Genomic DNA, 18390 nt, shown 5'->3' with positions numbered 1-18390 from the left:
CATGGATAGAGGAGCCTGGTGGGCTGCAGTTCATGGGGTCCCAAAAGAGTTGGACACAACTTAGCGACTAAACCACCAGCATCTTGTTTGAAGAGTTTCAAATATTTTGGACTACAGGCAGCCATAGAGACAGGGAGGTTTAGAGGAGAATTAAAGCCAGTGGCTTTATTTGAGTTTCTGTAACCTTTGGGCTTACTGATAACACTGATTGAGTTGTTTATTGATTTCCTACAGAATATGAACTCAAAGGAGGTCAAACTGAAGTGCGTGTGATGCTTGGCCAACTACCAAGGCAGAGAGGGCTCCTGCAGGTGGAGCCCAAGTGGCCTTTCTGTTGGTTGCAGCTCCAGCTCCACCTCCTTTCTAAGCACATAAATCTCCCAGCCGCACTGAATCTCCGCCTAATGTGAACAGAAGCTCCAGAGGCAGGCAGAGGGCAGCACACACAGCTGAAAGGAAACTCAGAGGAGGGAATCGCCAAGAAAAGTGGCCATGGAGCTAATCCCAAGCTTTTCCGTGGAAACCTGGGTTCTCCTGGCTACCGGCCTGGTGCTCCTCTATCTGTGAGTAACCATCAGGCTCATCTCCTCTGTAACCTGGGTCTTGGGGTGCTTAGCAGGAAAGGGGGTTCCCTTAGTTTTTTAAAGTTCAAAGTAAATGGAGGGGAAGTTGCTCAAGCATTGGGTGCTATGGGCACCAAATGGGTTATTATTGATCTTACCCACATCTGTTGAAGGAGTTAACTTTACTCCCAAGTTGCTGTTAGCATAGTTAGGAGGGTTTGTGACATTCTTTGCTCCTGTAAATGACCCTCTGATTGACTACCAGTTTGCATGGACCTAGAGTAGTCAACCAGAGTCCATCAGGGGCAAATTAAAAACAACTGGCCCATGTGCAGCATAGTCCTCACTGATCCCCATGGCTGGGAATCCTGGAGGAAAGGAGCAACGTGGGTTTTTGTTTCATTCTCTCTGACTTGGATTCTGTACCTGCTGTAAGAGACATGAGGAAGTATCGTCCCCTTTGTCACTCAGGAGTTCCTGCTCCGGAACCTCCTTCCCTGGTGTTATGTACACAAGGCACTGGGTGCACCCAGACTTTAGTAGGGGACCTGAAGACCAGTCACCCTTCTTGTCATGCTCAGCCCTTCCCCCTTTCTGCGCCCCTCCTCAGGGCATCCTTTCCTAAGGCTCAATTCCCCCACCCTGTACTCTGCAGAACTATGGAGCCCCAAATGAGAAATCTTAAGATCTAGGGATACTTGGCAGAAATCTTGAGATTATATTCATTTCTTTCACCTTTTAATCTCTGGAAGGGTTAGCATCAGTGTACTAATTTATTTTCCCTGTGATAAAAATCTGCTAAGCCTATGCTGTCACAAGTCCCAGAGTCCAATTTGGATTTTAAGCACTTTTTCCCCTTTAAGTATGGCACAGGAGGATGAATCAAAACCATCTAGCAGAAGAATTCCTTTAAGTGGTGGGCTACCTGGTATCATGGATTAGGTTGGGAGAGGAGTTATTTTCAACAAGTGCTTAGAGATACCCGTCCAAATCACATATGAGCCCTATGTCAAATTCACTTTCCTTTAGTATAGGAAATCATGATGACCTGCACATGAATAATATTAACCTCATTTTAATTCTTTGAAAGAAATATTAGTAATTCAAAGTATTGCAGCAACATATTTTCTGTCTGATATTATAAAGTTAATTGGTAGAGTTTAATTTCATTCTATATAGTTGAATCTAGTACTAAATAGAATGAAATTAAACTCTGCCAAAATTGGGGCTTCCCTGATAGCTCAGTTGGTAAAGAAGCTGCCGGCAATGTGGGAGACTGGGGTTCAATCCCTGGGTTGGGAAGATCCCTTAGAGAAGGGAACAGCTATACAGTCCAGTACTCTGGCCTGGAGAATTCCATGGACTGTCTAGTGGGGGATCCCAAAGAGTTGGACATGACTGAGCAACTTTCACTTCACTTAAAAAATTGATATGAGTATTTCCAGCATGTTTTTTTTCCCCTGAAGGATAAAAAGAGGACTGTTGCCCAGTACCTAGAAAGGTATGTAAATAAACTCACCCTCTAGAATAATGCCTGGAATATGAATCTAGTGTATAAATATATTCCTGTGATATAGCTTTTTAAATATACATGTCCAGCAAGCTATTTTAGTCTTCAGGGCAGATGAGTATACATGGCTGGGAGCCAGTGATGGTGTGAGAGGCATCCAGAAAGAGATTGGAATGGAGGGGAAAATATTCCTCACTCCTCAGAGCAGATGTCTCAGAGATACTTCTCAGACCTGATCCCACACAAGATCCATAAGGTTGGCATCTCATCTGCTTGAAGCCTGGGGACAAGATACAATCTAAGTCACACTGTGTGTGGTCTGTCTGACAGTGGGGCTGGTACTAGCTAGTGTCCCCACCAGGCAAACATCCCTGTAGCCTGAGAAGGTACTGGTGCAGGCAGGAATCAGTCACTGCAGGCGAGGCTGTCGTTATGGTGATGCAGTGCAAAAACTATGCAAATGATTGGCTTTATCTTTAGCCTCTTCCTTTTTACCCAAAGAAGCATCAGTGTACCAAAAAGTGGGGAGCTAGAAAGAAACCAAAGCATTCACTCAGTTCACCTGCTGCCTTGGTGGAACCATGTGAGGTTAGACACTACATCAGATCTTTCTGTGGGACCAGTGTTGCCAACATGATCACTCAATGGCTTGGCATCACTTTTGAGTTCATGTAGCAAACTGAAGGTTCGGAAGCAGAAACCAGTTTTGCCTTGGTTGTGAAGACAGAGAAAGGAACTGGGGTGGGAATTGCACAGGCCACCCCTTGGTTGTGGCAGTTGGTGCCCACACCTCTACCACTTGCTCTGGAGGAAAGAGAGATATTGCCAACACGGCTTGGCCAAAGTACGTCCATGGGCACTTCAAACGTAGGTCTTGCCACGAAATTTTTTGGGTTTCTCTTATCACATATTGAAAGATTGCTGGATTTATACAGAAATTTGAACCTCTGCTACCTTAAAGGCTAGCTTCCGAAGAAGGAGAGACAGGAGCTTAATCCAATATTCTGGAACAGTCTATGGCCACTCATTTTTGGTCATACAAAGTGTCTTTTGCCTCCACGGGAAAGTTACCGAAGACTGGTGAAAGTGCCTGTCGGGCATTTTGAACCATTTATACACAGCCTGCTTTTCAGCCATACCTTACTAATTTGCCTCTACAGAGTTAGCCTTGGAGGTCTAGCAAGTTCATGGTTAAACCATTGATGGCAGCCTCTTCCCTCAGCCTCTCTTTTCCCATGCTCTATCATCTCTCAGTAACACTAGAGTGAGCAGACTTGTAAAGATCCAGAACCCTGAGTCATGGGCTTGCACACATAATACACGAAGGATAACCTACAGGCAGGCCTGCTATGGGGAGTACCAGCCTCAGTTGGTTTATAAGATAGTTGAAGTCAGAGGCAGTAATCTAGCTGTTTGTGATTGAGCATCTTCAGGAAAATGAGTGTACCTGGGGCACTGTTCTTAGCTGGTGAGTATCACTGGTTGGAGGACCAGATGCCATGAGGTGGGGAATGGTCTGGAAATGGATCCTTTAGTCATTGGGTCATTTCTACAGTGTCAGGGAACATAAGGGTCAATCATCCTTCTTTGTAGTCCAAATCAACCAAACTGCCTGACGACAGAGCCATGGGTGTAGCTGAAAGGTACTCAGTTTCTATGATGGTAATGGAAGACTTGAGCACAGTTTTCATTCTACAGATAAGAACACTGTGCTTCAAGAATTCAACCATCACAGCATAAGAGTTGAACAGAAGCACTGATGATGCCATGACAGTTGATCTGATGATTAAGTCAGCTACTAAGTGACTAACAGGCATGACGCACTGAAGAAAGGGATGGTTCACATTTTGCCAGATGGAGCAAAATCTCATCACGCTGCTCAGAACAATGCACAATTTAAAACTTATAAATTATTTCTGGAATCTTCCACTTAATATTTTTAGACCAATATGTTAACCACATAGACCATGGGTAACAAACCATAGACTGCAAAGCTGTACCTGGGTGTGTGTGTGTGTGTTGGGTTACTGTATAGTTTTTAAAGATGTCTCCACTGGGTGGAACTGGTTAAGAGTAAATGAGATCTTTCTGTACTATTTCTTATAAATTCTTATGAATGTACTGTTATCTCAAAATAAAAAATAAAGAGAGAATTCCCTGGTGGTACAAAGGTTAGGACTTTTCACTCTCACTGCCAAGAGCCCAAGTTTGATCCCTTGGTCTGGGAACAAAGATAATGCATGTCCTGCATACTGTTCAGTGCAGTAAAAAAAAAAAATGGTAGAGAGTAAATAAAAGCATCTGCACATGAGGCATGATTATATATTTTCTAAGAACACATACAGAAAATAGACACTGAGCATATTAAGCTGATCACTGACTGATAGGCAAGATGATAAGAATGGAGTGAAAAATGAGTATAAAGGATATATTTTGTTAATGGGTGAAAAAGTTTTAAATTAAAAAAAATACTCAATTCAGTTGATTCGCACTTGGCTTGTGCGTCCTTGCTAAGTTGCTTCAGTCATGTCTGACTGTTGGCAACCCTATGGCCTGTAGCCCACCAGGCTCCTCTGTCCATGGGATTCTCCAGGCAAGAGTATTGGAGTGGGTTGCCATTTTCTCCTCCAGGGACCTTCCTATGCCAGGGATCAAACCAGTATCTCCCAGGTCTCTTGCATTGGTCAGAAGATTATTTGTGACTGAGCTGCCTTGGAAGCCCAGATATACTCATAGATATCATATAATTGACTCAGGTAGGTAGGCAAAATATAGTTCCTTTTTTAGCTCCAGGTGTTAAGCATTTACACAACCACTGATGTAATTCAAGTCTATGTGTCACTATAATAACCATTAAGTTTGCATTTCCCATGTTTGGGGCAGTGATGCTAACTGGCTCATTTTAATCGTTTAGATAATTAATTTGTAAAAATATATTGCCACCCTTATGACACCACCTTTATGGCAGAAAGCAAAGAAGAACTAAAGAGCCTCTTGATAAAAGTGAACGAGGAGAGTGAAAAAGCTGACTTAAAACTCAACATTCAGAAAACTAAGATCATGGCATCTGGTTCCATCACTTCATGGAAAATAGATGGGGAAACAATGGAAAGAGTGAGAAATTTTATCTCTTTGGGCTCCAAAATCACTGCAGATGGTGACTGCAGCCATGAAATTAAAAGATGCTTGTTCCTTGGAAGAAAAGCTATGAACAACCTAGACAGCATATTAAAAAGCAGACACATTACTTTACCAACAAAGGTCCATTTAGTCAAAGCTATTGTTTTTCCAGTAGTCATGTATGGATGTGAGAGTTGAACTATAAAGAAAGCTGAGCACCAAAGAATTGATGCTTTTGAACTGTCATGTTGGACTCTTGAGAGTCCCTTGGACTTCAAGGAGATCCAACCAGACGATCCTAAAGGAAATCAGTCCTGAATATTCATTGGAAGGACTGATGCTGAAGCTGAAACTCCAATAATTTGGCCACCTGATGCAAAGAACTGACTCATTGGAAAAGACACTGAAGCTGGGAAAGATTGAAGGCGAGAGAAGAAGGGGACAACAGAAGATGAGATGGTTGGATGGCATCACTGACTCAATGCACATGAGTTTGAGTAAACTCTGGGAGTTGGTGATGGACAGGGAAGGCCTGGTATGCTGCAGTCCATGGGGTTGCAAAGAGTCAGACAGGACTGAGTGGCTGAACTGAACTGAATTGCCATTAAATAATAAAGCAAGTTATGCTTAATAAACTAATATTATTTTAATTAAAGTGAAAAGCAGTGCTTGTTTTAATGCCTGCTTGTGAAGACAGAGTTAAGAAGAATCAGATCTTAAAATCGGTCAGATCGTGGCGGGAGCTCCAATGCAAAGAACTGACTCCTTGGAAAACACCCTGATGCTGGGAAAGATTGAGGGCAGGAGGAGAAGGGGGTAACAGAGGATGAGATGGTTGGATGGCATCACTGACTGAATGGACATGAATTTGAGCAAATTCCAGGAGATGGTGAAGGACAGGGAAGCCTGGCATGCTTCAGTCCATGGGGTCACAAAGAGTCAGACGTGACTGAGTGACTAAACAACAACAACAGCATAAAGGGAAGGAAAAGGATAAGTATAAGAACAATGCCATGTTATGCTCGGGTGGATGCAGTTATCCAAAATCTCATGTTTGAGACAGAAAAAAATTTTCCCCTGTGTGCTTAGAATGAGAATCTCTAAATCATGGAAGAGTCAACTTACTAAATACATATGAATGAATTTTTTGGAGGAATTATACCTAAACCTCCCAGGAGCTCTCAAATTGTAAATATTTATCAAGCATCCACTCTAGGATTGGGACCATCAAGATTTCAGCTGCTATTTGTGGTCTCACTATGGAGGAGGGAAAGAAGATGAGTGAAAGTAATTATTGCTTTTGGAATTGCTGTTATTATTTATTACCTATATATTACCTCTCTAGGCTGATGGTTCCAGTTTCGAGTTAGTGACTGGGCAGCTCCAGCACTTATTCCACAATCCGTGACCTGGATTTTCTCTCTCAATTCATAGATATGGAACGTATTCCTATGGGCTTTTTAAGAAGTTGGGAGTTCCTGGGCCAAGACCTCTACCTTATTTTGGAAACGTTCTGTCCTACCGAAAGGTGCGTGTTGCTTGATGTCCCTTTTTTTGCTTCTTATGGTTGCAAATCCCAGCTGAGTTCCATAGTAAAAATTCTCCTCCTCAGGAGGCAGTTGAGAGTTTTCTTACTTCCCAGAAATGGCATCATAGACCCCACCACACATGACCTTTTTACCCGAGGCCTCTATTGTCAGCTTTCAGGAGCCTCAAGTTTGCCTCCTCAGACAGTCGAGCTCTCTTGGCTGAGTCAGCACAGGACTTGAACTTCCATCTTGTAAGCTTTGTGGAGAGGATCTTCTTTCTGCCAGGTGCAGACTCCCAGCAAGGCCCAGTCCTACTAATTGTCAGGAGGAAAGCATGAAGGGATGCCTGGTTTTGGCTCATTATGCTGCGTACACTAGTGTTGGATGTGCCTTGTTGGTAGCATAAGCTCTGGGTACCCTTTTGTCCCTTTCCTCCTGAATTGCTTGGACACTGCTGGGGTCCAGCCCCAGTGGATCTAGGGTAATTTGAAGGGGAGACGGAATCAGTGTCCTAGGAAAAAGCTATTTAATTAGAAATATAAAGAGAGATTAGAAAGAATAGTGTAGTAGGAAAATTAGTGGAGAAAAAGAGGCTGAATAACTTGGTTTACATGGAATACCAATAAAACCTCGAGACAAGAGGTTTGCACCACTTACGTAGGCCACCGGCACCCACTTGAGTAGCGGAGGGTGCCCTGCCTTGGGCTCTCTCTCGCGTGGGTCTTAGAAGCCAGGGCAAAATTAGCAGACTTGGTGAGTACCCACGCTACAGATGGGAATTTAGCCAGAAAAACGGAGAACAAGAAAGAACGACACGGGGGAATCAGTCTTTCCAGAAACTGATCCGTTTTCTTTATTTTAAGGTTTGCTTATATACTTTTTGTTACACATAGAGATAGAATACAGAGTCACGCGGGGTCAGCAGAACTGACCCTTGTCAAAATCAGGTGCTTCATATAAATGTATACAAAGGTTTTAGGGGTTTTACATCACTTCTGGCCATGAGGCCTGCTGACATTTTATACCCCTTTCTGATAATGGTCAGTCAACCAGAAAACTTATTTTTTCCAGGGGTGATTTTTTCTTAAACCAGGCGCCACCCTCCTAAGGTACCAGATAAAGTTGGATTCCTATAGGGTGAAAGTGTAGTGGGTTACAATTAAGAAAGGAATTTACTTAGCGTAAGGTTTAACATGATTAATCTTAAAGGTTAATACTTTTTTTTTGATTACATAAAAATATTATTTCTAAATATTTAAAACATAAAATAAAAATCAAATAAAGGAGAAATATTTGGCATCAGATTAAGAAGAGCTGTTATTTAAAAACATCTTACAATCAAAGAGCAAAAATCACTAAGGCTTAAATAAAAAATGGACAAAGAATATAACCAGACAAAGGTTAATACTTATTTATCCTATATGCTAGTTATATTCATTATAAGGGCAGGGAATATGGAGATTTAGCAGCAAATATTGGCTCAACAAATGAAAAACCCTTCACCAATATAATTCCTAATCAACCCACTATACTATACTAATAATTTTCTAACTTCTCAAAAGAATCTGTATTTAGAAATTTTAAAGCATCTAGTGCCTCTCACGGTTGGGAGGCTATGAATAATCACATGTGGCTGGACAAACCTGTTCAGGCAGGCTAGAGAACCTTCAGAGGAGTTTGTAAGTTGAAACACTCTTGTCACGCCCAGGAATTTTTATTGACTGGAGCTGTAAGTTAACTCCTTCCTGAGAGAGGTGGTGGAGGACAGCCCCCTGTAAAGTCAGAGGTGTAGGTGAGAGCATAAAGCAGTAAACCAGTAAACTCTGGTTTTGGGGGTAGATGCTCGGGAACAGGGGGTCTCCTGAGGCTCGATCCCGCCTTTGCGTAATGCCGAGCCTCCTTCCTCATGACCTTTGCCACGGGCGGAGTTCCTCACGTTGGCTCCCGGCAGGACACTTTAGTTTTTAACATATCAGGTAATTTGCACATACTTGGATTCTCTCAGGAACTGCTGATGCCTGCAGTTTGTTTGTTTTTTTCCATTTTCTGCTCTACCTCTTGCTACACATGACATCTTTTGGGATTTGAGAGATGGAACAAAAGCTTTCTACTTTTTCTGTGCCTTAAGAGCAGGCACCTCACGGGTTAGTTTGAGCAGGGAATGAGTGTAACTGAGGCAACATGGTGGTTGTCTATTTGCTTCAGATATTTAATGACCAAACAAGTTGTGGAGTTTTAAAAAATAAGACAGAATCACATATGCAAATTCACTAGAAAGGATATGATTTGAAAAAATTATTAAAAATTTAATTTAATGTTTAACTGGAGGGAATGTACCAGATAGCAGATGGGCTGTGAATTCTGGCTGAATCTTAATATTCATCATGCTCTGATGATTCCCCCAGGGCCTGGTCCCTCAACTGAAGGTCGTGAACTATGTCCAGCTGTCCATGGGCAGAGCCCTGTGTGCCGGCTGCTGTCTGACTCAGATTTCCTTTCCAGCAGACATAAGGATTGTTTCTTAGATCCCAATTCTCCCAACTGAGATTGTCGTTATCTCATTACTACCTAATAACTTCCTGAATATTTTTCCATCTGAAGAAGCAGTAATTTCCTATCAACCTTTCTGAGATGAACTTCTTAGCAGATGCACCTAAAAACCCCACATTTCTGAGAACTTCGTTTGCTTCGTTGTTTGTTGTTCAGTCACTCAACTGTGTCCCCATGGACTGAAGCACACCAGGGTTCCCTGTCCTTCACCATCTCCTGGAGTTTGCTCAAACTGATGTATTGAGTCAGTGATGCCATCCAACCATCTCATCATCTGTCGCCCACTTCTCCAGTATCGGTTCTTTTCCAATGAGTCAGCTTGTTGCATCAGGTGGCCAAAGCATTGGAGCTTCAACTTCAGCATCAACCCTTCCAATGAATACTCATGGTTGATTTCCTTTGGGATTGACTGGTTTGATCTCCTTGCAGTCCAAGGGACTCTCAACAGTCCTCTCCAACACCACAGTTCGGATATCACATTAGAAACTTAGCAAAAGGCTTTTTTTTTTCTTTTAAGTTATAGAAGGAAAAACTCAGGCCAGGCATGTAAACCTCATTGTCCTTTGTGTAGTTGTGGCATCTTCCCATTTTTTCTGGGTTGAGCTGGAAAACTAGAAGGCAAGTCCACTTTGTCATTCACTCACTCACTCACTCACTCTCTCATTCAGCACACACTCCTTAGACTTATTTAAATCTGTGAGATTGAAAAACATCCCTGGTGCTTTAACTTCCTTATTCTGTTAGAATTCGCATGAGATAAATGAAAAGGCTGCTTAACTAGGAGATGAAAGAGTGTGTAGGAAACTCTTACGTCTCTCAGCTTCAGTTTTCTCACATGTCCATGGGGGATTAGAGATGAAAGGATTTTAGACAACACATGCACAAGGAAAAGCCTCCAGAAAGACAAGGAGTAAGTAGTATTCATTGAGAGGGGTAAGTGTTTTAGTATCTATAATATTCAAAGAATATTTAGGCGTGATTTTATTTATTTTTTTAATATAAATTTATTTATTTTAATTGGAGGTTAATTATTTTATAATATTATATTGGTTTTGCCCTACATCAACATGAATCCGCCACAAATATACACATGTTCCCCATCCTGAACCCCTCTCCCACCTCCCTCCCCGTACCATCCCTCTGAGTCATCCCAGTGCACCAGCCCCAAGGATCCAGTATCATGCGTCAAACCTGGACTGGCGATTCATTTCATATATGATATTATACATGTTTCAATGCCATTCTCCCAAATCATTCCACTCTCTCCCTCTCCCACAGAGTCCAAAAGACTGTTCTATACATCTGTGTCTCTTTTGCTGTCTCGCATATAGGCTTATCGTTACCATCTTTCTAAATTCCATATATATGCATTAGTATACTGTATTGGTGTTTTTCTTTCTGGCTTACTTCACTCTGTATAATAGGAGTGATTTTAAATTGTCAGTTTCCAATATCTCCTCTATTTTCTCTCCTTTCCCTTAAGACATTTGTGAATAAGAACTTCCCTCCAACTGCCAGTGAGAAATGATAGTTTTGTGAATTAGAGGTAGGGTTCAATACAGTATATTAATAACATAATTTTGTTTTTCCTTGCAGGGTATGTGTGAGTTTGATGAAGAATGTTTTAGAAAGTATGGGAAAATTTGGGGGTGAGTATTCTGGAAACTTCTGTTGGATACATTTGGTATAATTATCCACTCTCCCTCTCCTCTTGGTATAGAGGGTAGTCTCACTCCAGAGCTTCTTGGAGTGAAGTCATTTGTTGTAAAGCTTTGGAGACTTTTTTGCCCAGAGATCCTGGAAGACACCAGGTATGCAGGTCCACAGTCTGAATCAAGCCTGGAGAGTCACAGGTCATCATTTTTCTCCAGACTTTGACACCCAGGGACTCCTAGCATCACTTTCTGTCAGTGTCTCACTCTTTCCCCCCTTTTCCACTTTTTCTCTCCTTAGGTTGCCTTTAATTGCATAAAATGCATTATTCCAGAACATTCTAATATGTGCCTATAAATGCATTTTATGACCCTTTCCCACATGTTTCTCTCTCTCTTTAAAATGTATATATTTTATTGAAGTAGAGTTGACTTACAATGTGCACACAAAGTGATTTGGTTATACAAATACACATATATTATTTTCAAAATTATTTCCCATCATATGTTATTATAAGATATTGACTATAGTTCTCTATTTCATACCATAAACCTTTGTCACTTGTTGCATGTCTATTTTTTAATTAGAAATCTAGCATTCTGTTCATACTAAGTCAAACAAGTAAAATTGAAATGTCATAATTTTTTTAGTTAGGCAAAAATTCATGTTTTTTAAAATATATATATTATACATATTTATATGTAGTATACAAATGCTTTTCTACTATACTTGATAAAGGTTCAAGAAAGAACATCAAAGGAAAAAAAAGAAGAAAAGATGGAAAAACTGGAGAACATAAACTAAACGAAATGGGAGCACTGAATATGAAATAGAAAAAGTGAAATAAACTAGATAAAAGTAAAAGATCATCATATAGTCCAGTTGTTTTTAAACATGACTGCTCATTAGAAACATGTGGAGCTCTGGAAGAAAAAAAGCAATACCTGAGCATTTGTATTTTTCAGAAAGTTTCAAGATAATTCTGATATGCATCTGGATTTTAAAAAGTGACTACAGGTTTTCCTATTTGATCCTAGTTTTGGTGATGTAGACTTCTATTATTTTTCTGTTGGCCAGTCAAGATATAGTGTTATTAAGTGAGTAATAGTATCATAATCACAATAGTAAAAGATGTTTATCAGTTTTCACAATCAACAGTCAGACAAAAATAAAAGATAATTACAATTGCCATAATGGAAACATGATTAAATAAACAATATAAAACAATTACATACAATTTGGGGGGGAGTGTGTCAAGCAGAGTGATGCAGTAAGTGAAAGTGCATACATGCATATGTTTTCATCCAACCAGCCAGTCAATGTCTTTTGGTTGGTGTCTTTAATCCATTTACATTTACGGTAATCCATTACCTTTGAGATAATGATTGATATGAATGATTCTATTACCGTTTTCTTAATTGTTTTGGGGTTATTTTCTGTAGGTCTTTTCCTTCTCTTGTGTTTCCTGCCTAGAGAAATTCATTTAGCGTTTGTTGTAAAGCTGGTTTGGTGGTGCTGAATTCTCTTAACTTTTGCTTGACTGGAAATTTTTGATTTCTCCATAAAGTCTGAAGGAGAGTCTTTCTGGGTAGAGTATTCTTGGTTGTAATTTCTTCCCTTTCGTCACTTTAAATATATCATGCCATTCCCTTCAGCTTGTAGAGTTTCTGTTGAGAAATCTACTCATAGCCTGATGAGAGTTCGCTTGTGTGTTAGTTGTCATTTTCCCCTTGTTCTTTTAATGTTTTATCTCTGTCTTTAATTTTTGTCAGTTTGATTACTGTGTGTCTTGGTGTGTTCCTCCTTGGGTTTATCCTGACTGGGACTCTCTGTGCTTCCTGGACTTGGTTGATTATTTCCTTTCCCATGTTAGGGAAGTTTTCAGCTGTTTTCTATTCATATATTTGCTCATGCCCTTTCTTTCTCTCTTCTCTTTCTGGGACCCCTATAATATGAATGTTGGTGTGTTTAATGTTGTCCCAGAGGTCTCTTAGGCTGTCTTCATTTCTTTCCATTCTTTTTCCTATGTTCTGTTCTACAGCAGAGATTTCCACCATTCTGTCCTCCAGGTCATTTATCCGTTCTTCTGCCTCAGTCATTCTGCTATTAATTCCTTCTAGTGTGTTATTCTGGAGAAGGCGATGGCACCCCACTCCAGTACTCTTGCCTGGAAAATCTCATGGATGGAGGAGCCTGGTAGGCTACAGTCCATGGGGTTGTGAAGAGTCGGACACGACTGAGCGACTTCCCTTTCACCTTTCACTTTCATGCACTGGAGAAGGAAATGGCAACCCACTCCAGTGTTCTTGCCTGGAGAATCCCAGGGATGGGGGAGCCTGGTGGGCTGCCGTCTATGGGGTCACACAGAGTCAGACACGACTGAAGTGACTTAGCAGCAGCAGCAGCAGCAGTGTGTTATTCACCTGTGTTTGTTTGTTTGTTCTTCAATTCTTCCAGGTCTTTAGTAAGCATTTCTTGCATCTTCTAAATCTTTGCCTCCATTCTTTTCCCAAGATCCTGGTATATTTTCACTATCACTGTTCTGAATTCTTTTTCTGGAAGGTTGCCTATCTCCACTTCACTTAGTTGTTTTTCTGGGGTTTTATCTTGTCCCTTCATCTAGGATATAAGTTTCTGCTTTTTCATCATGATTAACTTTCTTTCTTTCTTTCTTTTGAAGAAAGGGAGAATCACTTTTTATTTGCTCCTGGTAGAGTCTCAGGGAACAATAATTGAGAAAGACAAGCACAGACAACTAGCTATCTGTTGAGGCAGCACTAGTACAAGAAATCATGGCATCAGTCACTCCAATAGCTTCCCAGCAGCTCAACACAGATGCAGACAGTCACTGTGCACACAGCAGCTGTGAGCATGCTCTCAGTCTCCATGGCAAGATGTCAGAGGCTCTGGCTCTGTCCTGAGTAGCAATATGGATGGAGGTCTGCAGTTCCAGAGGTTATTTAGCATTATGCCTTCCCTGGTAGCATCCTTGGTGGTGGTTCCTTAGGCAAGTTCAGTAGCATAGCTGTCCTGGACTCCCAGTTAAATTAATTTAAAAATGTTTTTCTATTGAAGGATAATTGCTTTACAGAATTTTGTTGTTTTCTGTCAAACCTCAACATGAATCAGCCATAAGTATGGGGTCTCTAAGAGTCGGACACGACTGAACGACTTCACTTTCACTTTTCACTTTCATGCATTGGAGAAGGAAATGGCAACTCACTCCAGTGTTCTTACCTGGAGAATTCCAGGGACAGAGGAGCCTGGTGGGCTGCCGTCTATGGGGTCACACAGAGTCAGACACAGTTGACGCAACTTAGCAGCAGCAACAGCATACAAATATCCCCTCTCTCCTGAACCCCTCTCCCATTTCCCTCCCCATCCCACCCCTTTAGATTGATACAGAGACCCTATTTGAGTTTCCTGAGCCATATAGAAAATTCCTATTGGCCATCTATTTTACATGTGGTATGTAAGTTTCCATGTTACTCTTTTCATACATCTCACCCTCTCCTTCTCTTTCCCCATGTCCATAAGTCTATTCTCTATATCTTTTTCTCCATTGCTGCCCTATGAATAAATTCTTCAGTATCATTTTTCTAGATTCCGTATATATGCATTAGTGTACGATATTTATCTTTCTCTTTCTGACTTACTTCACTCTGTATGATAAATTCTAGTTCAACCACCTCATTACATCTGACTCAAAGGCATTCCTTTTTATGGCCAAGTAATATTCCATTGCGTATACGTACCACAACTTCTTTATCCAATCATCTGTCGATGGACATCTAGGTTGCTTCCATGTTCTAGACATTGTAAATAGTGCTGCAATGAAAATGAGATACATGTGTCTTTTTCAATTTTGGTTTCCTCAGGGTATATGCCTAGGAGTGAGATTGCTGGGTCATGTTTTATTCCTAGTTTTTTAAGGAATCTCCATACTGTCTTTCATAGTGACTGTATCAATTTACATTCCCACCAACAGTGCAAGAGTGTTCCCCTTTCTCCACACCGTCTCCAGCATTTGTTGTTTGAAGACTTTTTGATGAGGGCCATTCTGACCTGTGTGAGGTGATATCTCATTGTAGTTTTGATTGGCATTTCTCTAATAATGAGTGATACTGAGCATCTTTTCACATCATGATTAACTTTCTGTAATATGGTTTTTGTTTTAGCTGCTGCATTGTGCTTCTTGCTTCTGTCTTCCCTCTGATGGCTGAGGCCAGGAGGCTTGTGTAAGCTTCTTCATGGGAGGGACTGGCAGTGGGAAAAACTGGGTCTTTCTCTGGTGGGCAAGGCCTTGCTCAGGTGGTTGTTTGGTTTGAGGTGACCCAGCCCTGGGGTCTACAGGCTCTATGGTAGGGTTAATGGTGACCCCACAGAGCTGACTGTGGCTCAGATTATGAACTTATTGCCAAATTCAGACTTAAATTGAAGAAAGTAGAGAAAACCACTAGACCATTCAGGTATGACCTAAATCAAATCCCTTATGATTATACAGTGGAAGAGAGAAATACGTTTAAGGGACTAGATCTGATAGAGTGCCTGATGAACTATGGACGGAGGTTCGTGACATTGTACCCGGAGACAGGGGTCAAGACCATCCCCATGGAAAAGAAATGCGAAAAAGCATCTGAATGCAGAGCTCCAAAGAATAGCAAGAAGAGATAAGAAAGCCTTCCTCAGCCATCAATGCAAACAAATAGAGAAACCAACAGAATGGGAAAGACTAGAGATCTCTTCAAGAAAATTAGAGATACCAAGGGAACATTTCATGCAAAGATGGGCTCGATAAAGGACAGAAATGATATGGACCTAAAAGAAGCAGAAAATATTAAGAAGAGGTGGCAAGAATACACAGAATAACTGTAAAAAAAAAAGATATTCATGACCAAGATAATCACGATGGTATGATCACTCACCTAGAGCCAGACATCCTGGAATGTGAAGTCAAGTGGGCCTTAAAAATCATCACTATGAACAAAGTTAGTGGAGGTGATGGAATTGCAGTTGAGCTATTTCAAATCCTGAAAGATGATGCTGTGAAAGTGCTGCACTCAATTTGCCAGCAAATTTGGAAAACTCAGCAGTGGCCACAGGACTGGAAAAGGTCAGTTTTCATTCCAATCCCAAAGAAAGGCAATGCCAAAGAATGCTCAAACTATCGCACAATTGCACTCATCTCACATGCTAGTAATGTTCAAAATTCTCCAAGCCAGGCTTCAGCAATACGTGAACCATGAACTTCCAGATATTCAAGCCGGTTTTAGAAAAGGCAGAAGAACCAGAGATCAAATTGCCAACATCTGCTGAATCATGGAAAAAACAAGAGAGTTCCAGAAAAACATCTATTTCTGCTTTATTGACTATGCCAAAGCCTTTGACTGTGTGGATCACAATAAACTGTGGAATTTTCTTCAAGAGATGGGAATACCAGACCACCTGACCTGCCTCTTGAGAAACCTATATGCAGGTCAGGAAGCAACAGTTAGAACTGGACATGGAACAACAGACTGGTTCCAAATAGGAAAAGGAGTACGTCAAGGCTGTATATTGTCACCCTGCTTATTTAACTTCTGTGCAGAGTACATCATGAGAAACGCTAGGCTGGAAGAAGCACAAGCTGGAATCAAGATTGCTGGAAGAAATATCAATAACCTCAGATATGCAGATGACACCACCCTTATGGTAAAAAGTGAAGAGGAACTAAAAAACCTCTTGATGAAAGTGAAAGAGGAGAGTGAAAAAGTTGGCTTAAAGCTCAACATTCAGAAAACGAAGATCATGGCATCTGGTCCCATCACTTCATGGGAAATAGTTGGGGAAACAGTGGAAACAGTGTCAGACTTTATTTTGGGGGGCTCTAAGATCACTGCAGATGGTGATTGCAGCCATGAAATTAAAAGACGCTTACTCCTTGGAAGAAAAGTTATGACCAACCTAGATAGCATATTGAAAAGCAGAGACATTACTTTGCCAACAAAGATCTGTCTAGTCAAGGCTATGGTTTTTCCAGTGGTCATGTATGGATGTGAGAGATGGACTGTGAAGAAAGCTGAGCGCCAAAGAATTGATGCTTTTGAACTGTGGTGTTGGAGAAGACTCTTGACAGTCCCTTGGACTGCCAGGAGATCCAGCCAGTCCATTCTGAAGGAGATCAGCCCTGGGATTTCTTTGGAAGGAATGATGCTAAAGCTGAAACTCCAGTACTTTGGCCACCTCATGCGAAGGGCTGACTCACTGGAAAAGACTCTAAGACTCTGATGCTGGGAGGGATTGGGGACAGGAGGAGAAGGGGACGACAGAGGATGAGATGGCTGGATGGCATCACTGACTCGATGGACGTGAGTCTGAGTGAACTCCAGGAGTTGGTGATGGACAGGGAGGCCTGGCGTGCTGCGATTCATGGGGTCACAAAGAGTCAGACACGACTGAGCGACTGAACTGAAGAGGGTTTATGCCAAAGGGGAACTTCCAGTGCCCCCGTCCCTGTGGTGAGCCCCTGCTAACCCACTCCTCCACAGGAAGCCCTCCGACACCAGCAGATAGTTTTGGTTCAGTCTCCTGTGGAGTCACTGCTTCTCTCTGGGTCTTGATGAGCACAAAATTTTGTTTGTGCCCTCCAAAACTGGAGTCTCTGTGTCTCCTGGTCCTCTGGAAGTCCTATAATCAAATCTCACTAGCACTCCAGGCCAGATTCCCTGGGGATTCCCAGTCCCTTTGTCGGATCCCCAGGCTGGGAAGCCTGATGTTGGGTTCAGAACCTTGGCAACAGTGTGAGAACTTCTTTGGTATTACTGTTCTCCTGTCTGTGGGTCACCCACCTGGCAGGTACAGGATTTGATTTTATTGTAATTGTGTCCCTCCTACCTTCTCACTGTGGCTTCTTCTTTGTCTTTGGATGTGGGGTTTTTTTTTTTTTTTTTTGGTGGGTCCCAGTATCCTCCTGCCAATGGTTTGCCAACAGCTAACTGCACACTTGGTGCTCTCGCAGGAGGAGATAAGCACAGGTCCTTCTACTCCACCATCCTGAACTGGAAGCCTGCACTTCTCTTTTGACCTAGTTATTCCATTGCTGAAAATTTATTTCATGGATATACTTGCACACATACATAAGTAAATCTGTATAATGACATTTATTCCTGCTCCAGAAAAATGAGGCAGCTCTATGAGTACTCCTATGGGTTTGTAAAATAAGGGCTAAAACCCCCCCTGTATGATCACATGCTTCTCTTCTAATTAAAACCCAAAGTCCTTTATTTAAATTTTGGCTTTAATATGTCCTTTGGGAAAAGAGATGAGGGTTATAGGTAAACATAATTGGAAATCGTTTCTGCTCAGTTTCTTACTTTCTCTACACATACGAAGTTTTTGTTTTTTTTTTTTAATTTTCAGGTAAGATTTTCTGATAGAATTGTATTCAATAACTGTTTTATCTACTGTTTTTCTCTGACTTTGAGGA

At 41.4% G+C, this 18390-nt stretch overlaps 1 protein-coding gene across 2 annotated transcripts in view; it reads left to right on the top strand.

Moving 5' to 3' along the window:
- LOC102191011 (cytochrome P450 3A24) overlaps positions 391 to 18390 on the top strand; it is a 59174-nt gene continuing 41174 nt past the window's right edge. The window contains exons 1-3 of one of the 2 annotated variants that reach the window (XM_018039888.1): positions 391 to 563; positions 6628 to 6721; positions 10869 to 10921. In XM_018039888.1, the coding sequence (XP_017895377.1) occupies positions 493 to 563; positions 6628 to 6721; positions 10869 to 10921 (218 nt within the window). In that variant the 5' untranslated portion in view covers positions 391 to 492. Of the gene's footprint in view, positions 564 to 6627; positions 6722 to 8677; positions 8699 to 10868; positions 10922 to 18390 lie in introns of those variants that run through there. The other variant, XM_018039889.1, reaches the window with a different exon arrangement.

Source organism: Capra hircus, chromosome 25, assembly GCF_001704415.2.
Source record: "Capra hircus breed San Clemente chromosome 25, ASM170441v1, whole genome shotgun sequence".
In the NCBI taxonomy this organism is placed as follows: domain Eukaryota; kingdom Metazoa; phylum Chordata; class Mammalia; order Artiodactyla; family Bovidae; genus Capra; species Capra hircus.
This window is presented reverse-complemented; position numbering and strand designations above follow the sequence as displayed.